Source organism: Barbus barbus (assembly GCF_936440315.1).
Source record: "Barbus barbus genome assembly, chromosome: 39".
In the NCBI taxonomy this organism is placed as follows: Eukaryota; Metazoa; Chordata; class Actinopteri; order Cypriniformes; family Cyprinidae; genus Barbus; species Barbus barbus.
Window position 1 is genome coordinate 20,034,142 of NC_136717.1, and position 25,328 is coordinate 20,059,469.

The following is a 25,328-nucleotide window of genomic DNA, read 5'->3' on the forward strand; positions in this document are numbered from 1 at the left end:
TGTCAGTGCTCAGACCATACGCCGCACACTGCATCAAATTGGTCTGCATGGCTGTCGTCCCAGAAGGAAGCCTCTTCTAAAGATGATGCACAAGAAAGCCCGCAAACAGTTTGCTGAAGACAAGCAGACTAAGGACATGGATTACTGGAACCATGTCCTGTGGTCTGATGAGACCAAGATAAACTTATTTTGTTCAGATAGTGTCAAGCATGTGTGGTGGCAACCAGGTGAGGAGTACAAAGACAAGTGTGTCTTGCCTACAGTCAAGCATGGTGGTGGGAGTGTCATGGTCTGGGGCTGCATGAGTGCTGCCGGCACTGGGGAGCTACAGTTCATTGAGGGAACCATGATTACCAACATGTACTTTGACATACTGAAGCAGAGACTGGGCCGCAGGGCAGTATTCCAACATGATAATGACCCCAAACGCACCTCCAAGACGACCACTGCCTTGCTAAAGAAGCTGAGGGTAAAGGTGATGGACTGGTCAAGCATGTCTTCAGACCTAAACCCCATTGAACATCTGTGGGACATCCTCAAACGGAAGGTGGAAGAGCGCAAGGTCTCTAACATCCACCAGCTCCGTGATGTTGTCATGGGAGAGTGGAAGAGGACCCCTGTGGCAACCTGTGAAGCTCTGGTGAACTCCATGCCCAAGGGGGTTAAGGCAGTGCTGGAAAATAATGGTGGCACACAAAATATTGACACTTTGGGCCCAATTTGGACATTTTCACTAAGGGATGTACTCACTTTTGTGGCCAGCGGTTTAGACATTAATGGCTGTGTGTTGAGTTATTTTGAGGGGACAGCAAATGTACACTGTTATACAAGCTGTGCACTCACTACTTTACATTGTAGCAAAGTGTCATTTTTTCAGTGTTGTCACATGAAAAGATATAATAAAATATTTACAAAAATGTGAGGGGTGTACTCTGTGAGATTCTGTATATTATGTTCTTGTGCATTATGTATAATAATGTAAATTATGAGAATACTGTGCATTATATGTATACTATGCAGTTAGTGCTTCGTGGATTTTGATCTTTTTCTGTCACAAAATAATTGCATCCAAGACTTTTACTTTGATACTTGTGTATATGCTATAGTAACAATAAAGAATGTAAATTTATTTGAATTAATTCATATATTAATTTACATTCATTCAACTGATTTATAAAAGTCACACTTGAAAGACCTGATGATTGTTAAAAATGTATTTCCAATTTTAAATGTTGCATGATAATGTTAACTTAATAAAATAACTAAAAAGATCAGCATGATAAAAGCAATTGGCAGCAAGAACATTCTTTTGTGTGGAATATGTAATGAAATGAGCTTGATTGCCAGGTTGGAGTGAGACTTGACGTCTGAATATATCACACATATGATAGGATTATCTTTCAAATGTAACAGCTCAACGTAATTAGACCCGACAATGCAAAAGAACCATAAGCAATAAACAAATATTATATATAATAACAAGTATTATATACAGTACTTTAATAATTAACCCTTAATGTGGCCTTTTTCTCTCGCGTTTGATTGCTTGTGCTCCTAAAAGCTTATGTTGACAGAGTAGTAGCAACAGAATGAATTCCAAAAAAAACTCCTAACTTTATAGCACTAAAATGAAATAGGAAGCCGCTAACAGAAGTTAACATCCACTCTGGGGGCGCAACACTGACGTCTTCACTTTCAGGTCAAGAAGCTGTCAATCAAAAACTCAGTAGCCAATAAGAACACACCGCTGATAGCTCTCTCACAAGAGATTAGTGCCAGAATGGCAAACAAAATGTTCCCAGCACAGATGTTCTTCGTTCTAATTAAAAGTTAAGACACAGAGCCTCTTTTGTCTGTTGTTCTTCAGACATTACACTTAAAATGTTCTCTGTTCTTTTATAGAAATCAGACTGGTTGGAGGGTCTCGCTGCTCTGGGAGGTTAGAGATACTTCTTGATCAGTCGTGGATGTCAGTGTGTGATGCTGCCTTTGACCAGCAGGATGCAGAGGTTGTGTGTAGAGAGCTGGACTGTGGGGCTCCTGTACAGGTGCTGGGAGCAGCTGCTTTTGACAAAGGAGACACAAAGATGTGGACACAAGAGATTCAGTGCAGAGGAAATGAATCTCAGATTCACCTCTGTCCAACATCACTATTACATGAAAACAGCTGTAATGACAATGTTGTAGGACTGCTGTGTGCTGGTGGTAAGGTTAATTTCCTTGAATGGCAAGCACAAAACATTTTTTGTTTTTGGCTGAAATTAGGTTACATCACAGAAAATGTTTTAGAAACCACATCCAAAAAAAGAAAGACATTTAAATGAAATGTCCCCTATCCCAAACATCACTGTGTATTTGAATCATTGGTGGGCTATGACTAAAAGAGTGCATAAACTTAATGCTAAATTTATAATTAAATCTCTTTTCTTGCTTTTTGTGTTATGCTTTGTGTAGACCGTGAAAGTGTGAGGTTGATGGATGGTTCTCATCGCTGTGCTGGTAGAGTGGAGGTTTTTAAAGGAGGTCAGTGGGGGACAGTGTGTGAAAACTGGTGGGATATGTCTGATGCTGCATTGACGTGTAGAGAGCTGGACTGTGGAGAACCTATAGATGCTCTGGGTGATGCTCATTTTGGACCAGGATCAGGACCAATCTGGACAACTGATATATTCTGTAGTGGAACAGAATCTTCTCTGAAGAACTGTGAATCAAGGGGATGGGGTAAAAATAACTGTAATCATAATATGGATACTGGAGTCATCTGTTCAGGTAGGTTACCCTGAGTGCAATCCTCTGTTATATGTATTATTTTTCTCTAGCAACCACTCAGAACACCTTTAGAATTGCCTACCAACTCCAGCAACCCTGTAAAGCCCACTAGCAACATTCTGTCAACCACTTAGTAACACCTATACCACCCAACACATGCTATTTAATTCCTAGCAATTCCAAAAATATGTGATATAAACATGACCTTAAATATTTAAATCTCTCATCAAACTATTCAGATATTCAAATAACATAATCTTGTTTTAAGAAACACAAGACTGAAGTTTTCCCAACTCTTTTCTTTCTTTTGTTTATTTATCTGTAGCTGCCTTTACAAGTCAAGTCAAGTCACCTTTATTTATATAGCGCTTTTAACAATACAGATTGTGTCAAAGCACTTAACAGTATCAAATTGGAGGATAGAGTGTTAGTAATGTATAATAATAAGATTCAATTTTCAGTTAAAGGCATTTCATTATTGAATTCAGTGATGTCATTGTCTAGCTCAGTTTAGTTTAAATAGTATCTGTGAAATCAAATTTACGATAATCGCTAGAAATTAAGTGTCCCCAACTGAGCAAGCCAGAGGCGACAGCAGCAAGGAACCAAAACTCCCTCTGTGACAGAATGGAGAAAAAAACCTTGGGAGAAACCAGGCACAGTTGGGGGGTCAATTCTCCTCTGGCCAGGATATTATTGTTTATTTATTGTTTAATTATTGATTTAATTAAGATTTTAAATGTATAAATGTATTATATTTCTATTTTTATATTGTTGCAATTTCTAACAATAATACTATTATGTAGTTAGGTATTTTATTCTATTTTTAGTTATTTTGTTTTATTTTTAGTTTTATTGTATTTATAGTCGAGGTCTTCACTGGGGATATGTCACACAGCACAGCAATTGATGTTTACTTGTTATAGTTTGTTCATATGCTATTGTTTAAAAATGAATGCATGGAAAATTTATTCAGTAAAAAGTAAATGCATCGGAAAACTATTGTTTCAAAGGCAAATGTTACTATATTGTATTCGCTCTTGTATTTTTTAAGAAGTCAGGTTGGTTGGAGGTTCTCGCTGCTCTGGGAGGTTAGAGATACTTCATGATCAGACGTGGATGTCAGTGTGTGATGCTGCCTTTGACCAGCAGGATGCAGAGGTTGTGTGTAGAGAGCTGGACTGTGGGGCTCCTGTACAGGTGCTGGGAGCAGCTGCTTTTGGCAAAGGAGATGCTCAGATGTGGACACAAGAGATTCAGTGCAGAGGAAATGAGTCTCAGATTAATTTCTGTCCAACATCACCATCACGTGAAAACAGCTGTTCTGATGACAATGATATTGGACTGGTGTGTGCAGGTAAGAGATGGAATATGAAAGAGAGGCAAATGTATTTTATATGACATTTTCTTTTACATGTACATATTTTTACATATTTTCTTTTACATTTAAAATTATTTAAAAGGATCTATCCCTCTATCTATTCAGACATAATGAGTGTGAGACTGGTGAATGGCAACAGTCGCTGTGCTGGTAGAGTAGAGGTTCTTCATAGAGGTCAGTGGGGAACAGTGTGTGACGATAGCTGGGATATGGCTGATGCTGCAGTGGTTTGTAGAGAGCTGGACTGTGGAGAACCTGTAGATGCTCTGGGTGATGCTCATTTTGGACCAGGATCAGGACCAATTTGGATGAGTAAACTGATGTGCACTAGATCAGAATCTAGGCTGAAGAACTGTGAATCTATAGGATGGGGTAAACACAACTGTGATCACAATAAAGATGCTGGAGTCATCTGCTCAGGTAACTAGGTTTCAGATCTCACCCTGTTATTTTATAAATGTATTTTTCATTGACTTGTAATTGTGCCACATGTAATTTGTTTGGTGCCACATGATTTGTACTTCACATAAAATACATAGTAAAGTACTGCAACAGTTTTTTAGGTATCGGCATGTCCATCCTTTCATTTTCTAAATCGCTTATCCTATATATGATTCACAGGGATTCTGAAGCCTATTCTAGCGTTTTGGGCCGAAGTTACGGAAACAGTATTCTGAGTAATGTTCATGTTTTGTTTTTTTTGTTTTTTTGTTTTGTTTCAGGGGTTCGTCTTATTGGAGGTTTTCGCTGCTCTGGGAGGTTAGAGATACTTCATGATCAGACGTGGATGTCAGTGTGTGATGCTGCCTTTGACCAGCAGGATGCAGAGGTTGTGTGTAGAGAGCTGGACTGTGGGGCTCCTGTACAGGTGCTGGGAGCAGCTGCTTTTGGCAAAGGAGATGCTCAGATGTGGACACAAGAGATTCAGTGTAGAGGAAATGAGTCTCAGCTTCACCTCTGCCCAACATCAACATCACCCAAATACAACTGCTCATATAACAGCAATGTGGATCTTTTGTGCTCTGGTAGGAGTCTTATCTCATAATCTTGTGTAACCGAACTTTTGAATAATTGGTAAAAGGTCGACATTGCAGCTTCAAGAACCACTGAATTGAAGATAACCGCATGATTGACATGTCAAAGAAAACATAGATAGTTTTAGGTATCATTATTAACACAGGTTTACCTGAAATAAATTGTGTCCCAAAAACTGTATACAGGTGCATCTCAAAAAATTTGAATATTGTGAAAAATATATATTTTTTTTATTTCAAAAAGTGAAACTTTCATATTTTCTAGATTCATTACATGTAAAGTAAAACATTTCAAACGTTTTTTTTATTATTTAATTTGGATGATTAGAGCTTATGTAGCATGTTTACACAAGTTACACTTACAGCTTGTGAAAGTCACAAATCCAGTATCTCAAAATATTAGAATGTTTCCTAAGATTAATCAAAGAAAGAATTTGCAAAACAGAGAAGTTCAAGTTCTTTAAACTGTGTTCATTTATGCACTCAATACTTGGTCGGGCTCCTTTAGCACAAATGACAGCATCAGTGAGGTGTGGCATGGAAGCGATCAGCCTGTGGCACTGCTGAGGCACTATTGAGCCTTCAGCTCGTCTGTATTGTTGGATCAACTGTTGTCTCATCTTTCTCTTGAAAATATCCCATATATTCATATGGGGTTCAGGTCAAGCATGTTGGCTGGCCAATCAAGCACAGTAATATTATGGTCAGCAAACCACTTGGAAGTGGTGTAGGCAGGTGCTAATGTCCTGCTGGAAAAGGAAATCAGCATCTCCATAAAACTTGTCAGCAGATGGAAGCATAAAGTGCTCCACAATCTCCTGGTAGACGGCTGCATTGACTTTGGACTTGATAAAACACAATGGACCAACACCAGCAGACATCACGGCACCCCAAATCATCACAGACTGTGGAACCTTCACACTGGATTTCAGCTTGGATTCTGTGCCTCTCCAGTCTTCCTCCAGACTCCTGACCTTGATTTCCAAATGACTTTGGACCACTGAGCAATGTCTAGTTCTTTTTCTCCTTAGCCCAGGTAATATGCTTCTGACGTTGTTTCTTTTTCAGAAGTGACTTGGTAACCTTTTTCTTGAAGACGTCTGAGCGTGGTGACTCTTGATACACTGACTCCAACTTCATTCCACTCCTTGTGAAGCTCTCTTAAGTGTTTGAATTGGCTTTGCTTGACAGTATTCTCAAGCTTGTGGTTATCCCTGTTGTTTGTGCACCTTTTCCTACCCAATTTCTTCCTTCCAGTCAACTTTGCATTTAATATGCTTTCATATAGCACTCTGTGAACAGCCACCCTTCTCAATAATGACCATCTGTGACTTACCCTCTTTGTGGAGGGTGTCAATGATTGTCTTCTGAACCATTGCCAAGTCAGCAGTCTTCCCCACTGTTGTGGTTTCAAAGAACAAGAGATACCCGGAATTTATACTGTAGGGATGGTCATTTAATGAAATGTCTTGGTTACATATATAACCCTTTTCCTCTGAAGGAGGGAATGGAGACATCATGTCAGTGACTGACGAATTGGGATCTCGCTTAGCCACTCCACTCGTGTTGTTTCCACCAGCTCTGCATTTTTCCATCACAAATTGATGGATGTCTAAAATACAAAAATAAGGAGAAGCCTAAAACAGGCCCGAGGCATACTATGACGGGAAAATTGGCCCGAAGTAAAAAAGTCAGGACCCGCTGGGCCCGGGCTAAGATGCAGGGCTCTACCTCAGATGCTTCTGACTCCAGAGGAGGAGGTGGCGGGTGAGTTGCGACATGCTATGGGAGCATAGACCACCTTGTCGTTTGATGTTTGATGTCACCTTGTCGTTTGTTGTCCGTGCAGGCCAGCACGTAAGTATCTCGTAAGAAGCCCTCTGAGACGGTTCAAGGCAAGGCGTATTGCTAACAACTCTAGGCAGTTGATGTGCCAGTGCAGTTGGATGCCCAACCCCCGGCACTGCATGCCCGTCGTACGTGCCCCAGCCAATGTTAGAGGCATCCAGGTAAACCACAGCATGCCTGGAGACCTGTTCCAGGGGCACTCCTGCCCAGTGAAATGCAAGGTCTGACACGGAGTGAATGTTTGGTGGCAGGCTGGTGTGACCTGGACCCGGTGAGTGCCATGTTGCCACGCCCACCTTGGGACTCGGCCATGGAGCCAGTGTTGAAGCGGTCTTATATGAAGCAGGCCCAGTGGCGTGACTACCGCTGCTGCTTCCATATGACCCAGGAGCCTCTGAAACTGTTTCTGTTTCAATTTCATTAATGTCACAGCAGTCTCTGTGTTATGCAAAACACAGAAAAATGCATAGACTCTGTGATCAGAACTTCTGACTATGTAAAAGTAACAAGCACATCCTATTTCACAGACATAAGACAGAAAATATCAGATAAATCCATTTAATAATCTTCAAAAGCATTTGTTGTTTCAACTTGGCAGAGGTGTAAAATACTTGAGTAATTTTACTTGATTACTTAAGTATTATTTTGGGGGATTTGAAAAGTACATTACATTTTTATTTTATCTTATGCACATTAAATGGTAAACGGAAGCTCAAACATGCGTGCCTGATGTGAGAACCAATGATCATTGTTTTCATGCATCGAGCACACACATTTCTACTTCACTTATTACTTTCATCAGGTAAATGTCTGGCTTCACAAATTCACCATCAAATCTGAGGAAGCATATTGAGGTAGCAAAGTTGCATTTTCCCAAAAAATGTTTATTCATTATTTGTTCTGTTTTGATAGAGCCATTAGATGTGTAATATATTAGCTGAATGCACAAGATTGAGTGCAAATAAAATCAGTGATAAGAATTTAAATACAATTAATATTTTTGTGGAAATATATTTTTTAATTAATTAAAAATCTCCAAAAGTGTTTAAATAAACATTGTTTGTTAAATTAGTTGCAAGTCGTGTTTAGTGATGTTCTCACCAGGTAGTGGATAAGTTGTATTTATAATATGTCATTATATGACACATTGAGTAGGAATTAGAATGAATATTTGAATATATATTTTTTAAATCTTAATGATTACATGATTTGCTCATTAATTAATCAAATTAGTCACAAATAATTATTTATCAATATTTGCTGAGAAAAAACTCTAAAAGCCCCAAATAAACAATTAAAAGATTAATTATCCTTTCAGACAGTGACGTTGAAATGACAACACAAAAAAATTGGCCTTTCAAAATGTTAATGTTGTATGTTTTAATTCTATGACTCTCTTCATTAATTCAACACATTCTTGTATTCTGTCTGGAATATGTTTCTATCCTCTGCATCACATCTTGCTCTTCAAAGGGATAGTTCACCCAAAAATGAAAATTCTCTCATTATTTACTGACCCTAGTGTCATCCCAGATGTTTATTATTTTCTTTCTTAAGATGAGCACATGCAAATATTTTTAGTCCAGATAACGCAAGGGGACAGAACCACTTCAGAACCCACATTATATTAGTATTTGTATCCTTATCATTTCACTTAAGACACTGATTCATTAACAGGGGTTGCATGAGTTACTGTCATATTCACTTTGTGTAGTTTCTGAAGTGTCATTTTTGGATGTCCCATACACGTGATTTTTTTTCTAAAACTCTTAATTTGTGTTCATCTGATAAATGAAAGTCATATGGGATGGTATGAGGGTGGAGTTTCCTTTTAATCCCTTTCCCTGTGTTCCACTGTGCTGCATTTTAATTGTTGTTGTTGCACTAGATATACGTGTTTGAACTGTGCCATTGCAATTTGTTTAATTTTCTCCCTTAAACCAAACTTCTGAATGTCTGCCAGAAAAGAAAGTACTTCTACTTTTTTAATACTTGAGTAAAATTTAAAGAAGTATTTTTTTACTTTTACTCAAGTATGTTTTTGGCGAGATACTTGTACTTTTAATTGAGTAAAATTTTCACTGAGTATCTGTACTTTCACTTGAGTAAAATTTTTTATTATTTTTACACCTCTGTAACTTGTAAAAACCAAGTATTCCAGTATTGTATCATTTTATTGCATAAAAGGTTATTAAATTTTACTGGTTTCTTTCTTACTCACACACCCCTGCTCATTTATTTCTTTTCTTTTTTATATAATAACAGATAGAATGAGTGTTAGGTTGGTAAATGGTGGGAGTCGCTGTGCTGGTAGAGTGGAGGTCCTTCATAGAGGTCAGTGGGGAACAGTGTGTGACGATTACTGGGATATGTCTGATGCTGCAGTGGTGTGTAGAGAGCTGGACTGTGGAGAACCTGTAGATGCTCTGGGTGATGCTCATTTTGGACCCGGATCAGGACCAATCTGGATGACTATTGTGTTATGTCCTGGATCACAGTCTACCCTTAAGAACTGCGGATCAAGAGGATGGGAAAAACATGACTGTGATCATTACAGAGATGCTGGTGTTATTTGTTCAGGTAGGTGTTGCATTTCTTCAGATAATGTATTAAAATGTAGTAAAAAAATGTAGTGAGGTTGATGTCAGTGTAAATAAAAATGATATGAACCATGATTATTTCAGAGTTGTTATTATCCATAGATCACATAACGCCAAGGCTTCATTCTGGATCACACCTCTGCTCTGGAAGAGTGGAAGTACTACTTGTGGAGGGCTGGGTTTCAGTGTGTGATGCTGCTTTTGACCAGCAGGATGCAGAGGTTGTGTGTAGAGAGCTGGGCTGTGGGGCTCCTGTACAGGTGCTGGGAGCAGCTGCTTTTGGGAAAGGAGATGCTCAGATGTGGACACAAGAGATTCAGTGCAGAGGAAATGAATCCCATTTGTCGCTCTGTCCAAAAATGTCTTTAGATGAACATAAATGCTTAAATGACAACAACGTGGGACTTGTTTGTTCTGGTACTACATAACAAATTAGATTTTTCTGAATTGTGAATTGCACTGCTACGTTTTAATCTGAATTTCATAATAATTGTTTTATACTTTAATAGCACTCACTTTTTTTTAGGTTACACAGATCTCAGACTGGTAAATGGTTCCGACTCCTGTTCTGGAAGAGTGGAGCTTCAGTACTTGAGTAAATGGGGCACAGTGTGTGATGCATGCTGGGATATGAGAGCTGCAAGTGTCCTCTGTAGACAGCTGAATTGTGGGATTGCTGTGTCTGTTGTGGGATCAGACTGGTTTGGAGAGGGAAGTGATGAAATCTGGGCTGATATGTTTGATTGTGACGGGAATGAAACAAAACTCTCAGAATGTTCCATCTCTTCATGGAGTCGAGCTGAATGTTCTCATAGACGAGATGTTGGAGTCATCTGCTCTGGTAAACTTTTTAGACTTTGAGAGCGTTGTGTTACTGTAAAACTTTTTAATGTATTTTATAAACACTATTTCATTACATTCTAACACAATTCAGGTTCCTCTCTGGCTCTTCATGATGGTCGTGTGCGGTTGTCTGGAGAGAGACAGTGTGAGGGGGAGCTGGAAGTTTTCATCCATCAGGTCTGGAGGAGAGTTCTGCTGGACTCCTGGAGTCTCACTGAATCCTCTGTGGTCTGCAGACAGCTGGGCTGTGGCTCTGTGCTCAACTTCTATGACTCCTCTTCATCCAGTCCTGAACACAGTCATGAGTGTGTGACGGGCTTCCAGTGCTCTGGGAGTGAAGCTCATCTGGGGAACTGCAGCTCTCCACAAACTCTCAACTGCAGCTCCACACAACAGCTGTCAATCGCCTGCCTTGGTGAGAATAAAAACATCTGTGCAGATTATTCAGTTGTTCAGAATCAATAATGTGTTTTTTTTTCCTCTGAATATCAGGCCGCGGGTCCATCAGGCTGGTGGGTTCTGGGGGAGACTGTGCAGGGAGGCTGGAGGTTTTTCACAGCGGCTCATGGGGGACGGTGTGTGATGACTCCTGGGATATTAAAGATGCCCATGTGGTGTGCAGACAGCTGCAGTGTGGAGTGGCCCTCAGTAACCAGCAGGTACCAGCCTGGTTTGGTCCTGGTTCTGGACCCATATGGCTGGATGAGGTGGAGTGTGAGGGGAATGAGACGTCCCTGTGGAGCTGCTCTTCTTCAGGCTGGGGAAAACATGACTGTCAACACAAGGAGGATGTAGGAGTCGTGTGCTCAGGTATACAGTCATCAGTCCGCCATTGTGTCGACGGAAGTCAAGAATGTCTCCGATTAAGCAACTGAGGATGTAGTAATTTTTCTTGGATGTAGTAATGAATATAGCAGTCGACATTTACTCCCGACATCTGAGCCACTGTAGATGCAGAGGATTAACGTTAACTTTAACGTTAACGATTAACTTTCATTTTTGAAGGGAATGTGATGATCCCCTATCTGCCTAAATGCCTCTATGTTCGTGCGAATCATTCGTGATCCAGCTTCATTTACAGAAGAAGTGAGTATAAGGGTTTTCAGTGGCTTGCACAGACCTCCGGAGGGGCAGGGGTGAAATGGTGTTACAAGGGCACTCAGACCCAGGGTAGGGGTGTAGATTGGGCTGGGTGATGGGTTTCGTCCCCTTCGGCTAGGGGTGGGCGAAATGGCAAAATATCATATCACTTTTTTTTTTTTTTTTTAAATATCCCGATTCTTGATTTTATCCCGATTCTTTGTCATGCTGTTTTTTTCTATTTTTCAAGTTGTTTGAGCATTACAGACAAACTAATTTCCTTATTATAAAGACAAAGCCTTTCAAGGTAACAAAATATAAAAAAAATATTGCGGATATTTAGGCCAAAGTGGGTGAAGATCATTTTATCTTTGTTATTAAAAAATGAGAACAAAGATGCACATTACCAATACACATAATAATATAAACAGTGTTTTATTTTCAGGTAGGCTACAATAGGTGTATTTAGCAGGAGCATTCAAGAAATTGAATGAACAAATATAAAAATAAAACACTATATAGATTCCTATTAAAGCAACTGTATTAAAGTTTTTCAGTCAAATAGTGAGTGATTTGTGTGTGTGTGTGTGTGTGTGTTTTGGTGTTTTATTAACATTTAAGGGATAATTCACCCAAAAATAAAAATAGTGCTATTTTTATACTATCATTTACTCACTCAAAAGTTGTTTTAAACCTGAATGAGTTTCCTCCTTCTGCTAAACATAAATGCTATTTTGAAGAATGCGGAAAACCAAACAGTTGCTGGTCCACAGCGACTTACATAGGATTTTTTCCTACTATCAAAGTCACTGTGTACCAGAAACTGTTTGGTTACCCAGATTCTTCAAAATATCTTATTTTGTGTTCAGCACAAGAAAGAAATGAATACATGTTTGTAACAACATGTGAGTGAGTAAATAATGACAGAAATTTAATTTTAGGGTGAACTATCCCTTTAATTATAAGACTTGCTCGCATCTAATATACAGGCACACATCCGTTTCTCTGAGCTGTTTACTTTCATTTTAGACATAACCAACTGGGTCTATACATAAACTTTGTGTGTTTTAACAGTATTAACAGTATTAGCACAAAAGATAACTTAGTTCAGTAATCAGGCACTGTTTGACAGGCTTTTTCGTGCGCGCGCTTTGGGTGTACTCAGAAAAAGCGCACGTCAGACCAGCACGTGAATGAAACGTTTAACCGACAAGGCTTTACCAGAACTGTTAACTGATAGAATGTGCACTGTAGCACTACTACGATAGTTCTTCAAAAATGCACATTGTGGAGACATTTTTCGTCATATCGAACACCACTACCCTCGGCAGAAATCACAGACCAGCACCGGACCAGAAGGGCACTTTACCGTCGGACCTCATAGAGGCGCAGGGGCTCGAGCCACACAGAAAACAGAGCTGATTTTGACAGGTTAAAAGGGGTGTTTTTTACACTACCATTGAGAAATTTTAACCAAAGTATGTTATAGACTTTTCATTAAGACCCTAAAGAATCATATCAACTTGTGGAAAATGGGCATCTGATGACACATTTAAATGTGATTTTATACAACAGTTCAGCAAATAAGAAGTTGATATTGTGTTGTATTTTAAACACAATATTGTCTGTTTTTGCTCAGTTTTGCAGATAACATAATTTCCTTTAAAGCCATAGCAGTGTGTCTCTGAGCAGCACAGCTGTGTTTAGTTTCTGATTGAATCAGCGTTTTGAACGAATCCTGTGAATCAATGATTCAAAGTCCCATTCATAAAGAGAGCTGTTTACTTCATTCCTGAATGAATCATTTTGACCATGTCAAATTTGGTGAAAATATCTCATTTTGTTTTGTCATTATAGAAATTTTTATATATGAGAAGAGAACAAATGTCTGATCACTGACTTTGTTTGCATTTTTGTGCCACTTACTATCAAAAGTTTGGCAATTGGGTATTAGCGTATAGCCGGCACACTATGTTTTTGAATTTCCTATGGTGGTTTTGTGTCGCTCGGAGTAACGGTTTCTAAGATATCGGCAAATGTTTTTAAGCACTAAAATGCAATGTTGCACAAACCATAAGGCAAAATCTGGCAATTTTAGTATCACTGGACTTGACAAGGATTCAGGAGTCTAAAAAGGTGACTTCCATGAAAATACGTTGACCACACCCAAAGTTATAAGCATGCGAATATTTGATTTTACCACACGTCTCAGGTTCATCGTGCTGATGAACTATACCGAGTTTCATAAAGATACGTTGATGCGTTCGTAATATATACCATTTTACTACCAAATTCAAAATGGCCGAGTTTTGTGATTTTTGGCCAAACCATTCACAAGTTATAAGCAAAAATATGCATTTTTCATATCTCCAGACCACTAGGTGGCACAGCGCCAAAACACTGCAGGTAGCCTCAGGTCATGCTTGTTATAACACACACCAAATTTGGTCTCCATACTTGCGGAGATATAGTCTCATATCCATTTTTGCGTGCTTTTCGTAGAATTTGTTTGCATGTTATTCGAGAACAATTGGACTAATCGACTTGAACAGTTCTCCTGTTCCATATAATATGGAATCGTGCCGTATTAAAGGCATCAGAGAAGCATTCCGTATGAAAGATATACGGAACGCAGTTCGTCCCGTATTTGCAGGCATACGCCATATGACCACATAGACCATACAAATAAATTAAGTGAAGTTTCTCCGGGGTGAAGTGCAACAGTAGTGTAGTCCAAGTGGTGAGCGGGTGACATCTGGTGGTGATAGAACGGAAGTTCATAGACAGGATTCGTGACAGAGCCCCCCACCCCCGTCTGGAAGCCGCTCCTAACTTAATATAATCCAGGAGGGCGTTGGAGTGGAGGCAGAACAGGGGGAGGGACGGAGGGCAAGGTCCACGTGGAAGTGGAGAGGCTGGGGACTGAGGTAGAGCCGGCAGGACAGAGGACCAAGGCGGAGCAGAAAACCAGAGTGAAACCGACAGAGCAGGGAGCCAGGGCGGAGCCAGAGTCCAGGACAGGGCCGACAGAGCAGGGGCCCACTGCATTAAACTGATTTGTATTAAAATAACTTTTTTGAAATGCGTTTTTCTGGATTTTTTTGTTATTCTGTCTATCAATGTTAAAATAAACCTACCATTAAAATTATATGAGATCATTTCTTTGTCAGTGGGCAAATGTACAAAATCAGCAGGGGATCAAATATTTTCCCCACTATAGATAGATAGATAGATTGATTGATTAACAATAGATTTACATCTCCATAATGTCCAATTTTTGAATTTTCTATTTAGAGTTTAAAGAGATCAGGTTAACTGAGGGCTGTGAAGGGAATATGGAGGTTTTCTACAATGGATCCTGGGGTAATGTGTGTTGGAACCAGATGGACAGTGACACAGCGAGTCTGATCTGTCAAGAGCTGAACTGTGGAAGATCTGGTGTGTTATCTGATTCTACACCAAGACTGAAATCAGCTCATAACTGGCTGGATGACGTGAAGTGTCGACGACATGATTCAAGTGTGTGGCAATGTCCATCTTCACCGTGGGGACAGAATGACTGCGATAGAGATGAAGTGGCCAAAATCACCTGCTCAGGTAAGACTAAGGCAGACAAAATTCTTTGCCTGAAAAATTACTACAGCAATGCATAAAGAATAAATATAAATATAAAATATATTGACTTTGTTTATAATTACAGAACGGGAGAATCATGAGTCCCCTCGTAGCTATTTGACATGCTCTACATCTCCCTACCAGAGACAGTGTTCAGGTAATTTAATTTGATGTAGAGCATGAAATCATGAGAGCTATATGCAATATAAGTTGATGCAATTTGATCTTAAGGCATGTAGCTGCTGTTGTTCCGGCATAACTCTGTTAACCAAACAATGTGTGTCATCTTGTCTGTGAATTTAGATCATGTTCCTCTCAGACTGAGTGGAGGGGAGGGCCGGTGCTCTGGGAGGCTGGAGGTGTATCATAACGCTGTGTGGGGCTCAGTCTGTGTTGATCAGTGGGACATCAGCGATGCTCAGGTGGTCTGCAGGCAGCTGGGTTGTGGAGGAGCACTGAGAGCTGATGGGAATTCAGTCTTTGGTGCTGGTGAAGGTGTTGTGTGGCTGAACAGAGTCGAGTGCAGAGGGAATGAGATTCACCTGTGGGACTGCCCTCTCTACCTGAAAAACCACACTGACTGCTCCCACAAAGAGCATGCTGGACTCACCTGTGCAGGTCACAGCAAACACTGAGGAATAATATTAATTTGATCATTTTAGAGCTAATAACATTTGTTTACTTAAGACATACATTATTTTTTGTGTTTTGGCAGATTTGTCAGTGTCCACTACTCTTGCCACAACAACATCAGCTTCTCCTTCAGTTTCTCCTTCAGTGCGCTCAACATCAGTCTCTCCTCCACAAACTCCTCTAGCAGCGTCTCTCTCCGTCCCCCCAGTGCTTGTGATTGTACTGGGAGTTGTGCTCTTACTGCTCTTAGTGCCACTGCTTATACTGATTCAGCAGAACAGAGTGATGAGGAGAGGTAGGAGAGATCCAGAGACTGTCATATTGTGTCTTATTCAGTGTGTGATCAGTCATGTGTTGTGAACTGACAGCAGGTTTGTCTGTCTACACTCACAGCTCTCTCTAAGAGGAGACACAGGACGACGACTGAGGCCGTTTATGAGGAGATTCAGCGCCGACCCACCAATAGACACAATCTTTTCACTCAGAGGGGTGAGTAAATGTCTTTTGGTGCTTTTCCACTGCGTTGTACGACTTGGCTCGGCACGTTTCAGAAAGGTACGGCATGGCTCGGTTTGCAGTTTAGTAATGCTTTAGAGTGGGCGGGATTATTCACGTGTCGTTATAGTATCGCCTCTACTGCCGTGACTCCTGAAAAACTTTTTCATTCCGCATCGCTCCATCAAGCTCTCGCTGGATCCGCTCCTCGGCTATCAACGAGAGGACAGTCTGTACTTCCTCAACAGACAACGAAACAGCCATTTTTTGGTTGTTAAAAGAAAGGTGTGCTCAGTCAAAACGGTTGCGTTCGATCCTTTGCTGGCTGTGCTGATTTAAAGGGATCATATGATGCTTTTTTAAAGATCATTATTTTGTGTATTTGGTGTAACAGAATATGTTGACATGTTTTAATGTGCAAAAAACACATTATTGCATTGCATTGTGATTGGCCGAACACCGCAAGCACTCGTCAGAAATGTAATGCCCCTTTCCATAATCGCGAGCTTCAGCTCTCAAAATAAAAGTAAAGACCGTTAATAATGTCCTTAGTTTTACCATCAGTTCAAGCTCGAGAGGAGTCGCATGACAGACTCCGTGATGAAGCTTGTATGTATTTGCAGTACACAAGCTGCGGTTAATACTGCTGAATCCACTGTGATGTGACCATCTCTCTCTCTCCTCTCCCTCTCTCACACGCGACACACACGCGACACACACACACACACACACACACACACACACACACACACAAACACACACACGATGCGCAACTCCGCATTTGAACAGTCAATGACAAATACTTAAACTAATAACAAAACATACAGTCGCTGATTCAGAAGCACCAGATTGTCAGAATTACCTCCTCTTCTAGGTTCACGAAACTGTCGTCCATAAAATGCGTTATGATAACATTTGGGTTGTGCTGTTCTGTTTTAAGTAATCTTAATGATTCCTAAATGCATCTACTTTCAGAAGGCCAAATAAAGTGCTTTTGCTTTCGCATAGAAACACACAGCGTTTCCCTGTCATGGCTGCATCAACACTACTGCGGTTACTGAAACCACGCCTTCTTTCTTTGCGTGAACATTTGTGTGGCATTACGCAAATATTTCCACATCATGATGTAGACACCAAGATGGCGGCGCGAACACATCGCGAGGCTCAGCGTCTTACCAGATTTAGGAAAATAGTGTTAATTTACCTGGTTATTTCACTCGTGTTCGCGCGATTCAGTTATGCGAACTACAGCTATAGTAAACAGTCACTTTTGGACATCAACAAACAGTGTTCCAACATAGTTTTAGATCATCCTTTCGACTTCAGCGAACTCCCGCCGGAGCTACTGAGATCACCGCGGACAAGCGGATCACTCGTACCGGCCGGAAGTGCTCGGCGTCGGCGTCGAGACCGTAAACAAAGACGGGGAAAGCATGGAGGGCTGCGTGCTAAGCTAAGGCTAAACCCACATCGACCAGCTCTGCCCAGCATCTTCCTTGCCAATGTACGGTCTCTGATGAACAAGATGGACGAACTAAAGATCTGGACCCTCACACAGAAATGGCTTATGGACTGTAATGTTATGTTCTTCACTGAAACATGGCTCTGCAACGATGTCCCAAACAGCGTGGTGCATATGGATGGACGCTCTCTCTTCAGGGCTGACAGAGTAGCAGCAACCTCTGGTAAAAACAAGGGTGGTGGAGTATGCATTTATGTAAATAAATCATGGTGTAAAGACTCTGTCATTGTTGATACCTACTGCTCTTCTGAGCTGGAGTTCCTGATTATCAAGTGCAGGCCATTCTATTTACCACGTGAGTTCACTTGCATTGTTGCTGCTGCAGTTTATGTACCTCCGGACGCTAATGCTAACGTGGCTATGAAAGAACTTTGTGCTGCTATTAGCAAATTACAAACCCTGCACCCGGATGGAGCCTTTATCGTTGCTGGGGACTTCAATTACTGCACTTTTAGATCTGTTCTCCCTAAATTCCATCAAAATGTCTCCTGCACTACAAGGGGACATAAAACATTGGACCACGTTTATACTAATGTGAGTGATGCCTACAAAGTCACACCCCTCCCCCACCTGGGTCAGTCTGATCACCTATCTTTGTTCCTGCTCCCCAAGTATACCCCAGTCATCAAATGTGTGAAACCTACAACAAGGACTGTTAAAATCTGGCTGGAAGGTGCTGACTCCACTCTTCAACATCAATTCCAGCACACAGACTGGAGTGAGTTTGCTGCCCAGGCCACCACAAACTCTCAGATTAACATTGACACTTACACCAACTCTGTCATGGAGCACATCAACAGCTGTGACCACACACAAAAAAATTAAAATTTTCCCCAATCAGAAGCCCTGGATGAACAAAGAGGTTCGCCTCCTGCTCAAAGCAAGAGATGCAGCCTTCAGGTCTGGAGACCAGGAGGCTTACAGCTCAGCCAGAGCCAACCTGAGGAAGGGTACCTGCCAGGCCAAACTCACACACAAACAGAAGATTGAAGATCACTTCAATTCTTCAGACCCCGGCGTATGTGGCAAGGCATACAATCTATCACAGATTACAAACCACCTAACTCTGTGCCCCCCTCCAGCTCTGCCTCCCTCCCAGACGAGCTCAATCACTTTTATGCTCGTTTTAATCAAAATAATGAGATCTCACTCAAAGCTGAGCATCAACCCAGTGAACTGCCTCTCACACTCTCCACATCAGATGTCTACTCCACTCTGCGTAAGGTGAATGCACGGAAGGCAGCTGGCCCTGACGGAATACCTGGTCGTGTGCTTAAAGCCTGTGCGGAGCAGCTAGCTGAGGTCTTCACGGACATTTTCAATCTGTCCCTGGCCCAAACAACTGTCCCCACTATCTTCAAAACCTCCACCATCGTACCAGTACCGAAATACTCCACTGCCTCGGTCCCTAACGACTTCCGTCCTGTTGCACTCACCCCCATCATTGCCAAGTATTTGGAGAAACTGGTTGCATCCCACTTAAAATCCTGTCTCCCTGCTACACTAGACCCATTCCAATTTGCCTATCACCACAATAGGTCAACAGAGGACGCCATCTCAACAGTACTTCACTCTGCCCTCACCCACCTGGACAGTCAAAACACACATGTGAGAATGCTGTTCATAGACTTCAGTTCTGCATTTAATACAGTAATCCCCTCCAAGCTGATCTCCAAGCTCAGCCAGCTTGGAATCAGCACACCCATCTGCAATTGGATTCTAGATTTTCTGACTAACAGACCTCAGTCCGTTAAGTTAGATAACCTCTCCTCCTCCATCATCACCCTGAACACCGGCGTGCCACAGGGCTGCGTACTGAGCCCTCTCCTGTACTCCCTCTTCACCCATGACTGTGTTCCTGTTTATGGCTCCAACACCATAATTAAATTTGCAGATGACACCACGGTGGTAGGTCTGATCAAGGATGACGATGAGTCAGCCTACAGGGATGAGGTGCAGCACCTGGCTGTGTGGTGTGCCACCAATAATCTACAACTAAACACCCAGAAGACAAAGGAGATCATTGTGGACTTCAGGCGGACTAGGAGTCATGCACACACACCCATCTACATCAACGGAGCTGTAGTGGAGCGTGTGTCGAGTTTCAAGTTCCTTGGCATCCACATCTCTGATGACCTCACCTGGTCCCATAACACCTCCACTCTGGTCAAAAAGGCACAGCAGCGCCTTTACTTCTTAAGGAGCCTTAAGAAAGTTCACCTGAATCCCAGGATCCTGGTGGAATTCTACCGCTGTACCATTGAGAGCATACTCACGAACTGCATCTCAGTATGGTACAGCAATTGCTCTGCATCTGACCGCAAAGCACTCCAGCGGGTGGCGAAAACTGCTCAACGGATCACCGGCACCCAGTTAACTTCCATTGAGAACATTTATCATAAGCGCTGTCTGGGCAGGGCAAGAAACATCATCAAGGATGCCTCTCACCCTAACCATGTACTTTTCACCCTCCTTCCATCCGGCAGGCGTTACAGGTGCCTACGCTCTCGCACTAGTAGGCTCAGGAAGAGCTTCTTCCCCGAAGCTGTGACACTTCTGAACGCCACACCACCAATCTAACCTGCACCTGCTTATTACTGCACTGGTCACAGTACTTTACACACATGCATTTGCACTACTCATATTTTGCACAGACTGCACATTGTTAAAGTTATTACAATATAAACTGTCTAAAGTTGTTACTGTACAAAGCACAGTAAACTATTTCTATAAAATACTGCACTACTGTTATTTTGCATAGAATACATTGTTCTATCAATACTTGCACACACTCATCCAGCTGTATTTATTTATTTAGTACCACTGTTCTCACGTCTCTGCTGTTCATAATGTGTATATATAATCCCACATTACTCTGTTCATAATGTACATACAATCCCTACATTGCATTCCTATTTATATTCTGTATATACTCTGCTCAATACTGTATATAGCAATTCCACTGTACATTCTGTAAATCATATCTTCATTTACTCTGCACTTATATGTATATAAAACACTATATTCTTGCACTTCTGGTTAGATGCTAACTGCATTTCATTAGCTCTGTACTTGTACTCTGCATAAATGACAATAAAGTTGAATCTAATCTAATCTAATCTAGACATATGGGGGCGTGTTTGAGTGAGGCGTTTTAGGGAGGCGTAGCAGAGTCTTAACTTTGATAAAGAATATCTCTTTGGTTTTGAGACTTTAGTCTTTGCAACTTCAGGGATCTTATCTATGCACAATCAGCTTGTAACACTCCAAAGAGAAAGGAAAACTTGAAATTGCATCATATGACCCCTTTAAATCTAGCAGGTCTGTTGTGTCTCGTGCCACAAATTCAATGAGGCAGCCAGTGACGATTTTCTTCAGCCAATCAGTGATCAGCAGAGTTTACACGTCACATTTTGGTAACGGTATGGTTCGCTTGGAACCTCGGCTGAGGTGGTACTAAAAAAAGTACCAGGTACCAGGTACTGTACCCAGTGGAAAACCCCCCAAAAGTGAGCCGTACTGAACCGTACCGTGCTGTACCATGCAGTGGAAAAGTGCCAATAGTGTCAGAAATGTGGAGATCCACATGGTGATCTCTTTATTCAGACAGTGAGTGGAGTAAATCACATTGATTTATTTGTGGGGCCTTGTGTGTGTCACCCGTAATGATAGAGTTAGTGTTACATGAGCCAAAGTTTATGGGAGTTTTCGCTGATTTTTTTATTGTGAACATGTGTCTGATGGTTCTACTACTACATAACAGGAAGTGCTGTTTCTGCCAAACAGCATTCTGGGTATGAAGATGCTGATGAGCTACTTTCTTCAGGTTAGATGATTGAAATATAATAATGTCACCTGCTACATACAGAACTGTATGTATGTTAACTTAATTAAAAACATTCTTAACAATTTAAATTGTAAATCATTCTGTACATAATTTAGATTTTTATGTATTTTATGTAAAATTTAGATGTTAAAGGAAATAGGCTCATTTTACAACTCCCCTAGATTTAAAAAGTTGAGTTTTACTGTTTTTGAATCCATTCAGCCGATCTCCGGTTCTGGCGGTAGCACTTTTAGTTTAGCTTATTTTAGCATAGATCAGTGAATCGGATTAGACCATTAGGATTTGGTCATCAAAAATGACCAAAGAGTTTCGATAATTTTCCTATTTAAAGCTTGACTCTTCTGTCAAGCTTCAATTAAGGCCGATGGATAATGAAAAGTTGCAATTTTCTAGACCGATATGGCTAGGAACTATACTCTCATTCCGGTGTAATAATCAAGGAACTTTGTTGCTGTACTATAGGTGCAGCAGGCACAATAATATTACGCAGCGCCTGAAAGTAGTCCCCAGCTATACAATAACTAGTTACCTAGCTGGGGACTACTTTCAGGCGCTGCGCAATATATAAATAAAGGTCAAGTCACCTTTATTTATATAGCGCTTTTAACAATACAGATTGTGTCAAAGCACTTAACAGTATCAAATTGGAGGATAGAGTGTCAGTAATGTATAATTATAAGATTAAACACTCAATTTTTAGTTAAAGACATTTCATTATTGAATTCAGAGATGTCATTGTCTAGTTCAGTTTAGTTTAAATAGTATCTGTGAAATCAAATTGACGATAATCGCTAGAAATTAAGTGTCCCCAAATGAGCAAGCCAGAGGCGACAATGGCAAGGAACCAAAACTCCCTCTGTGACAGAATGGAGAAAAAAACCTTGGGAGAAACCAGGCACAGTTGGGGGGTCAATTCTCCTCTGGCCAGACGAAACCCGCAGTTCAAGTCCAACCCCAGCCATGTCAGATTGTGTAAAGGGCTTATCTGATTCCCGTAGTCTTGTCCCGATGGGGCATTTTAATCTATAATTTTATGTATTTGTTATATTTGTGTTTTATTCATTATTTTCATTTATGTGATTTATTAATTTGCTATAATTGTAATGTATAGTTTAATGTATTTATTGTTTCTGTCTATTTTTATAATATATATTTGTTTGTTTATTATAATTTCTGTTGTGTATATATATATATATATATATATATATAATACTATTTATTTTAAAATGTATTTATTCATATTTGTATATTATTGTAGTAATTAAAAAATTAAATGTATAAATGTATTATATTTCTATTTTTATATTGTTGCAATTTCTAACAATAATAGTATTATGTAGTTAGGTATTTTATTATATTTTTAGTTATTTTGTTTTATTTTTAGTTTTATTGTATTTTTAGTCAAGGTCTTCACTGGGGATAGGTCTCTGGGGCTCATCCAGGTGTCCTGGCCTCCACCGACGATCAGGGCCACAGACATCATCTCCCAGCGACGATCCACCATCTGATCTGGACACGGACTGAGAAACAGAATAAGAAAGAAAGAGAAAGAAAGAAACAGACAAATATTAGTGTAGATGCCATTCTTCTTACGATGTAACGAGTACATCGTGTGTTATGGGGAGTGTTTCCCGGTTGATCTAATTAATGCAGCCTAACAATTCTTTAACGGATTTGAATTATAGAAGCGTATTAGTGTGTTATGTGTAAGCCAGGCTAAAGAGGTGTGTCTTTAATCTAGATTTAAGTCTGTGTCTGCCTCCCGAACAGTGTTAGATTGTTCCAGAGTTTGGGTGCTAAATAGGAAAAGGATCTGCCGCCCGCAGTCAATTTTGATATTCTAGGTATTATCAAACGGCCAGAGTTTGAATCGAGTCAAGTTTTAAATAGGAAAATTATTGAAACTCTTTGGTAATTTTTGAGCGAGTTGCTAATGGTCTAATCCAATTCAACGATCTATGCTAAGCTAAGCTAAAAGTGCTACCGCCAGACCTGGAGATCGGCTGAATGGATTCAAAAATGATAAAACTCAACTGTTTAACTCTTGGGGACTTGTAAAATGAGCCTATTTCCAAAAAAAGTGGAGCGTTCCTTTAAAGCTATTATTATTATTATCATTATTGATATAATAATAATATGTATGTATGCATTTTCTTTCTTAAAGCAAAATATGCAGTAGAAGTGAAAACTGACTACTATAATGACCCCACTCCCATTAGAGGTCCAACAGGTCAGTGGCTTTTTTAATTTCACTTCATTTAATTACCAGTTTGGACTATAAATTAATTTCTGTTTATTCCTGTTAAACAATTTAGTAAAGCTACAAATCACACCAGAGACTTATGATGATGTACTCAATGCTGAATGGAAACATAATGCTACAGGTTTATTTCTTTTAATTATTTCTACATTAAATACTAATTTTTAAAACTTTATATTAATAGGCATTTTATTATACATATCTACATTTTCAAAATTCAAGATTTTGTACATTGATGGAAACATTTATTTTTTCTTTATTTTGCTGTAGATGACTTACCAGACAACTATGATGATGTTGTCATTGTACGACAGTTTTGCAATGATAAAGCAGGTGTGGTTTTTGAACTGCTTCTGGTTATAGTGGCATGCAAAGTATGAAGTATGCAAAGTTTTTTTTATGTTATTAATACTATCCACATTTATATCAGAGGGTGTTCAGGAGGAGTATGATGATGTGAAGAATGTCAGGGAATATACGAGGGACATGTTTGCTACGTTATTAACACCTTTTGTTACTGAATAATTTTGATTTGGTCTTTATAATTGCTTTATATGATAATTTTCTCTTATTCTATCACAATATCTCATTTAAATAGACTGCAAACATTGTGTTCATGATCATTCTTTTTAAAGCATGCTGATACATGAACCTGCTCTTGTTTTCTATTAACAGACTATGATGATGTGGAGGAGGATACAGGAAAACAGGGAGGGACTGAATAATTGAAACCACACCCACTGCCTCAAATCAATGTTTTTAAGTGGTCTGCAGAGTTTAAGTGTTTGATTTCAATATACTGTATGTTTTAGCTGCAATCCACCGATGTTCTATGTTACGCTGTGTATCAGAATATTCTAAATCAGTTGCAATTTCTGAGAGAAAAAATGCTTTGCTTTTGTGACCTTTTCAAAATGTATTGCTACATTTTACATTGACACATTTCTATCGTGTAGCCTTAGAAATTTGAGGTAACAAAAAATAAATTTACATTCAATCATTTTGGATATATTGTGTGATGACTTCAGAATCTTTGTACGGTAGTCGAGAGAGCTCAATGTGCTGCAAATGAAAAAACGCATGCAAATTAAGTAAACATCTTCAACAATTGATCTCAACAGACGTGCTGCAAATGCTCACGACACAAACAAATAAAGAAACAGGCTGCAAAAAACAAAAACGTGCTGCAAATACTCACAACACAAACAAAAACAGAAAAGCACTGCACAGACCACATCGGAAATGTTTAAGGGAACAGCAAAGTGAACGGCTTGGACATACTTATCAATGTTTGCTCTGAAAGGTGAGATTTTTGTTTATTTTGACATCCTGATCATTCGATTCCTTATTCTTCCTTATGGCATTGATTCATCTCCTTGTGTTTCTGTATTTGGCTGGGTT

General features: G+C 40.0%; 2 protein-coding genes across 2 annotated transcripts in view; both read left to right on the top strand.

The window, feature by feature from the left end:
• Positions 1-2,881, top strand: part of LOC306859031 (scavenger receptor cysteine-rich type 1 protein M130-like) — a gene marked incomplete at both ends in the record, with an annotated part of 44,425 nt that extends 41,544 nt beyond the window's left edge. Inside the window, 2 exons of the mRNA XM_079399840.1 lie at positions 2,455-2,721; positions 2,820-2,881. Of these exons, the coding sequence (XP_079255966.1) occupies positions 2,455-2,721; positions 2,820-2,881 (329 nt within the window). The remainder of the gene's footprint in view (positions 1-2,454; positions 2,722-2,819) is intronic.
• Positions 2,882-4,260: 1,379 nt separating this feature from the next.
• Positions 4,261-24,652, top strand: LOC306859032 (scavenger receptor cysteine-rich type 1 protein M130-like; the record flags this gene model as incomplete). The annotated part of the gene is made up of 14 exons (XM_079399841.1): positions 4,261-4,570; positions 4,873-5,175; positions 9,298-9,612; positions 9,735-10,049; positions 10,159-10,473; positions 10,567-10,890; positions 10,968-11,285; positions 14,850-15,152; positions 15,256-15,327; positions 15,474-15,788; positions 15,886-16,098; positions 16,197-16,292; positions 24,198-24,260; positions 24,603-24,652. The coding sequence occupies 14 exons, from the start codon at positions 4,261-4,263 to the stop codon at positions 24,650-24,652; spliced, it is 3,312 nt and encodes a 1,103-aa protein (XP_079255967.1).
• Positions 24,653-25,328: the final 676 nt, after the last annotated feature.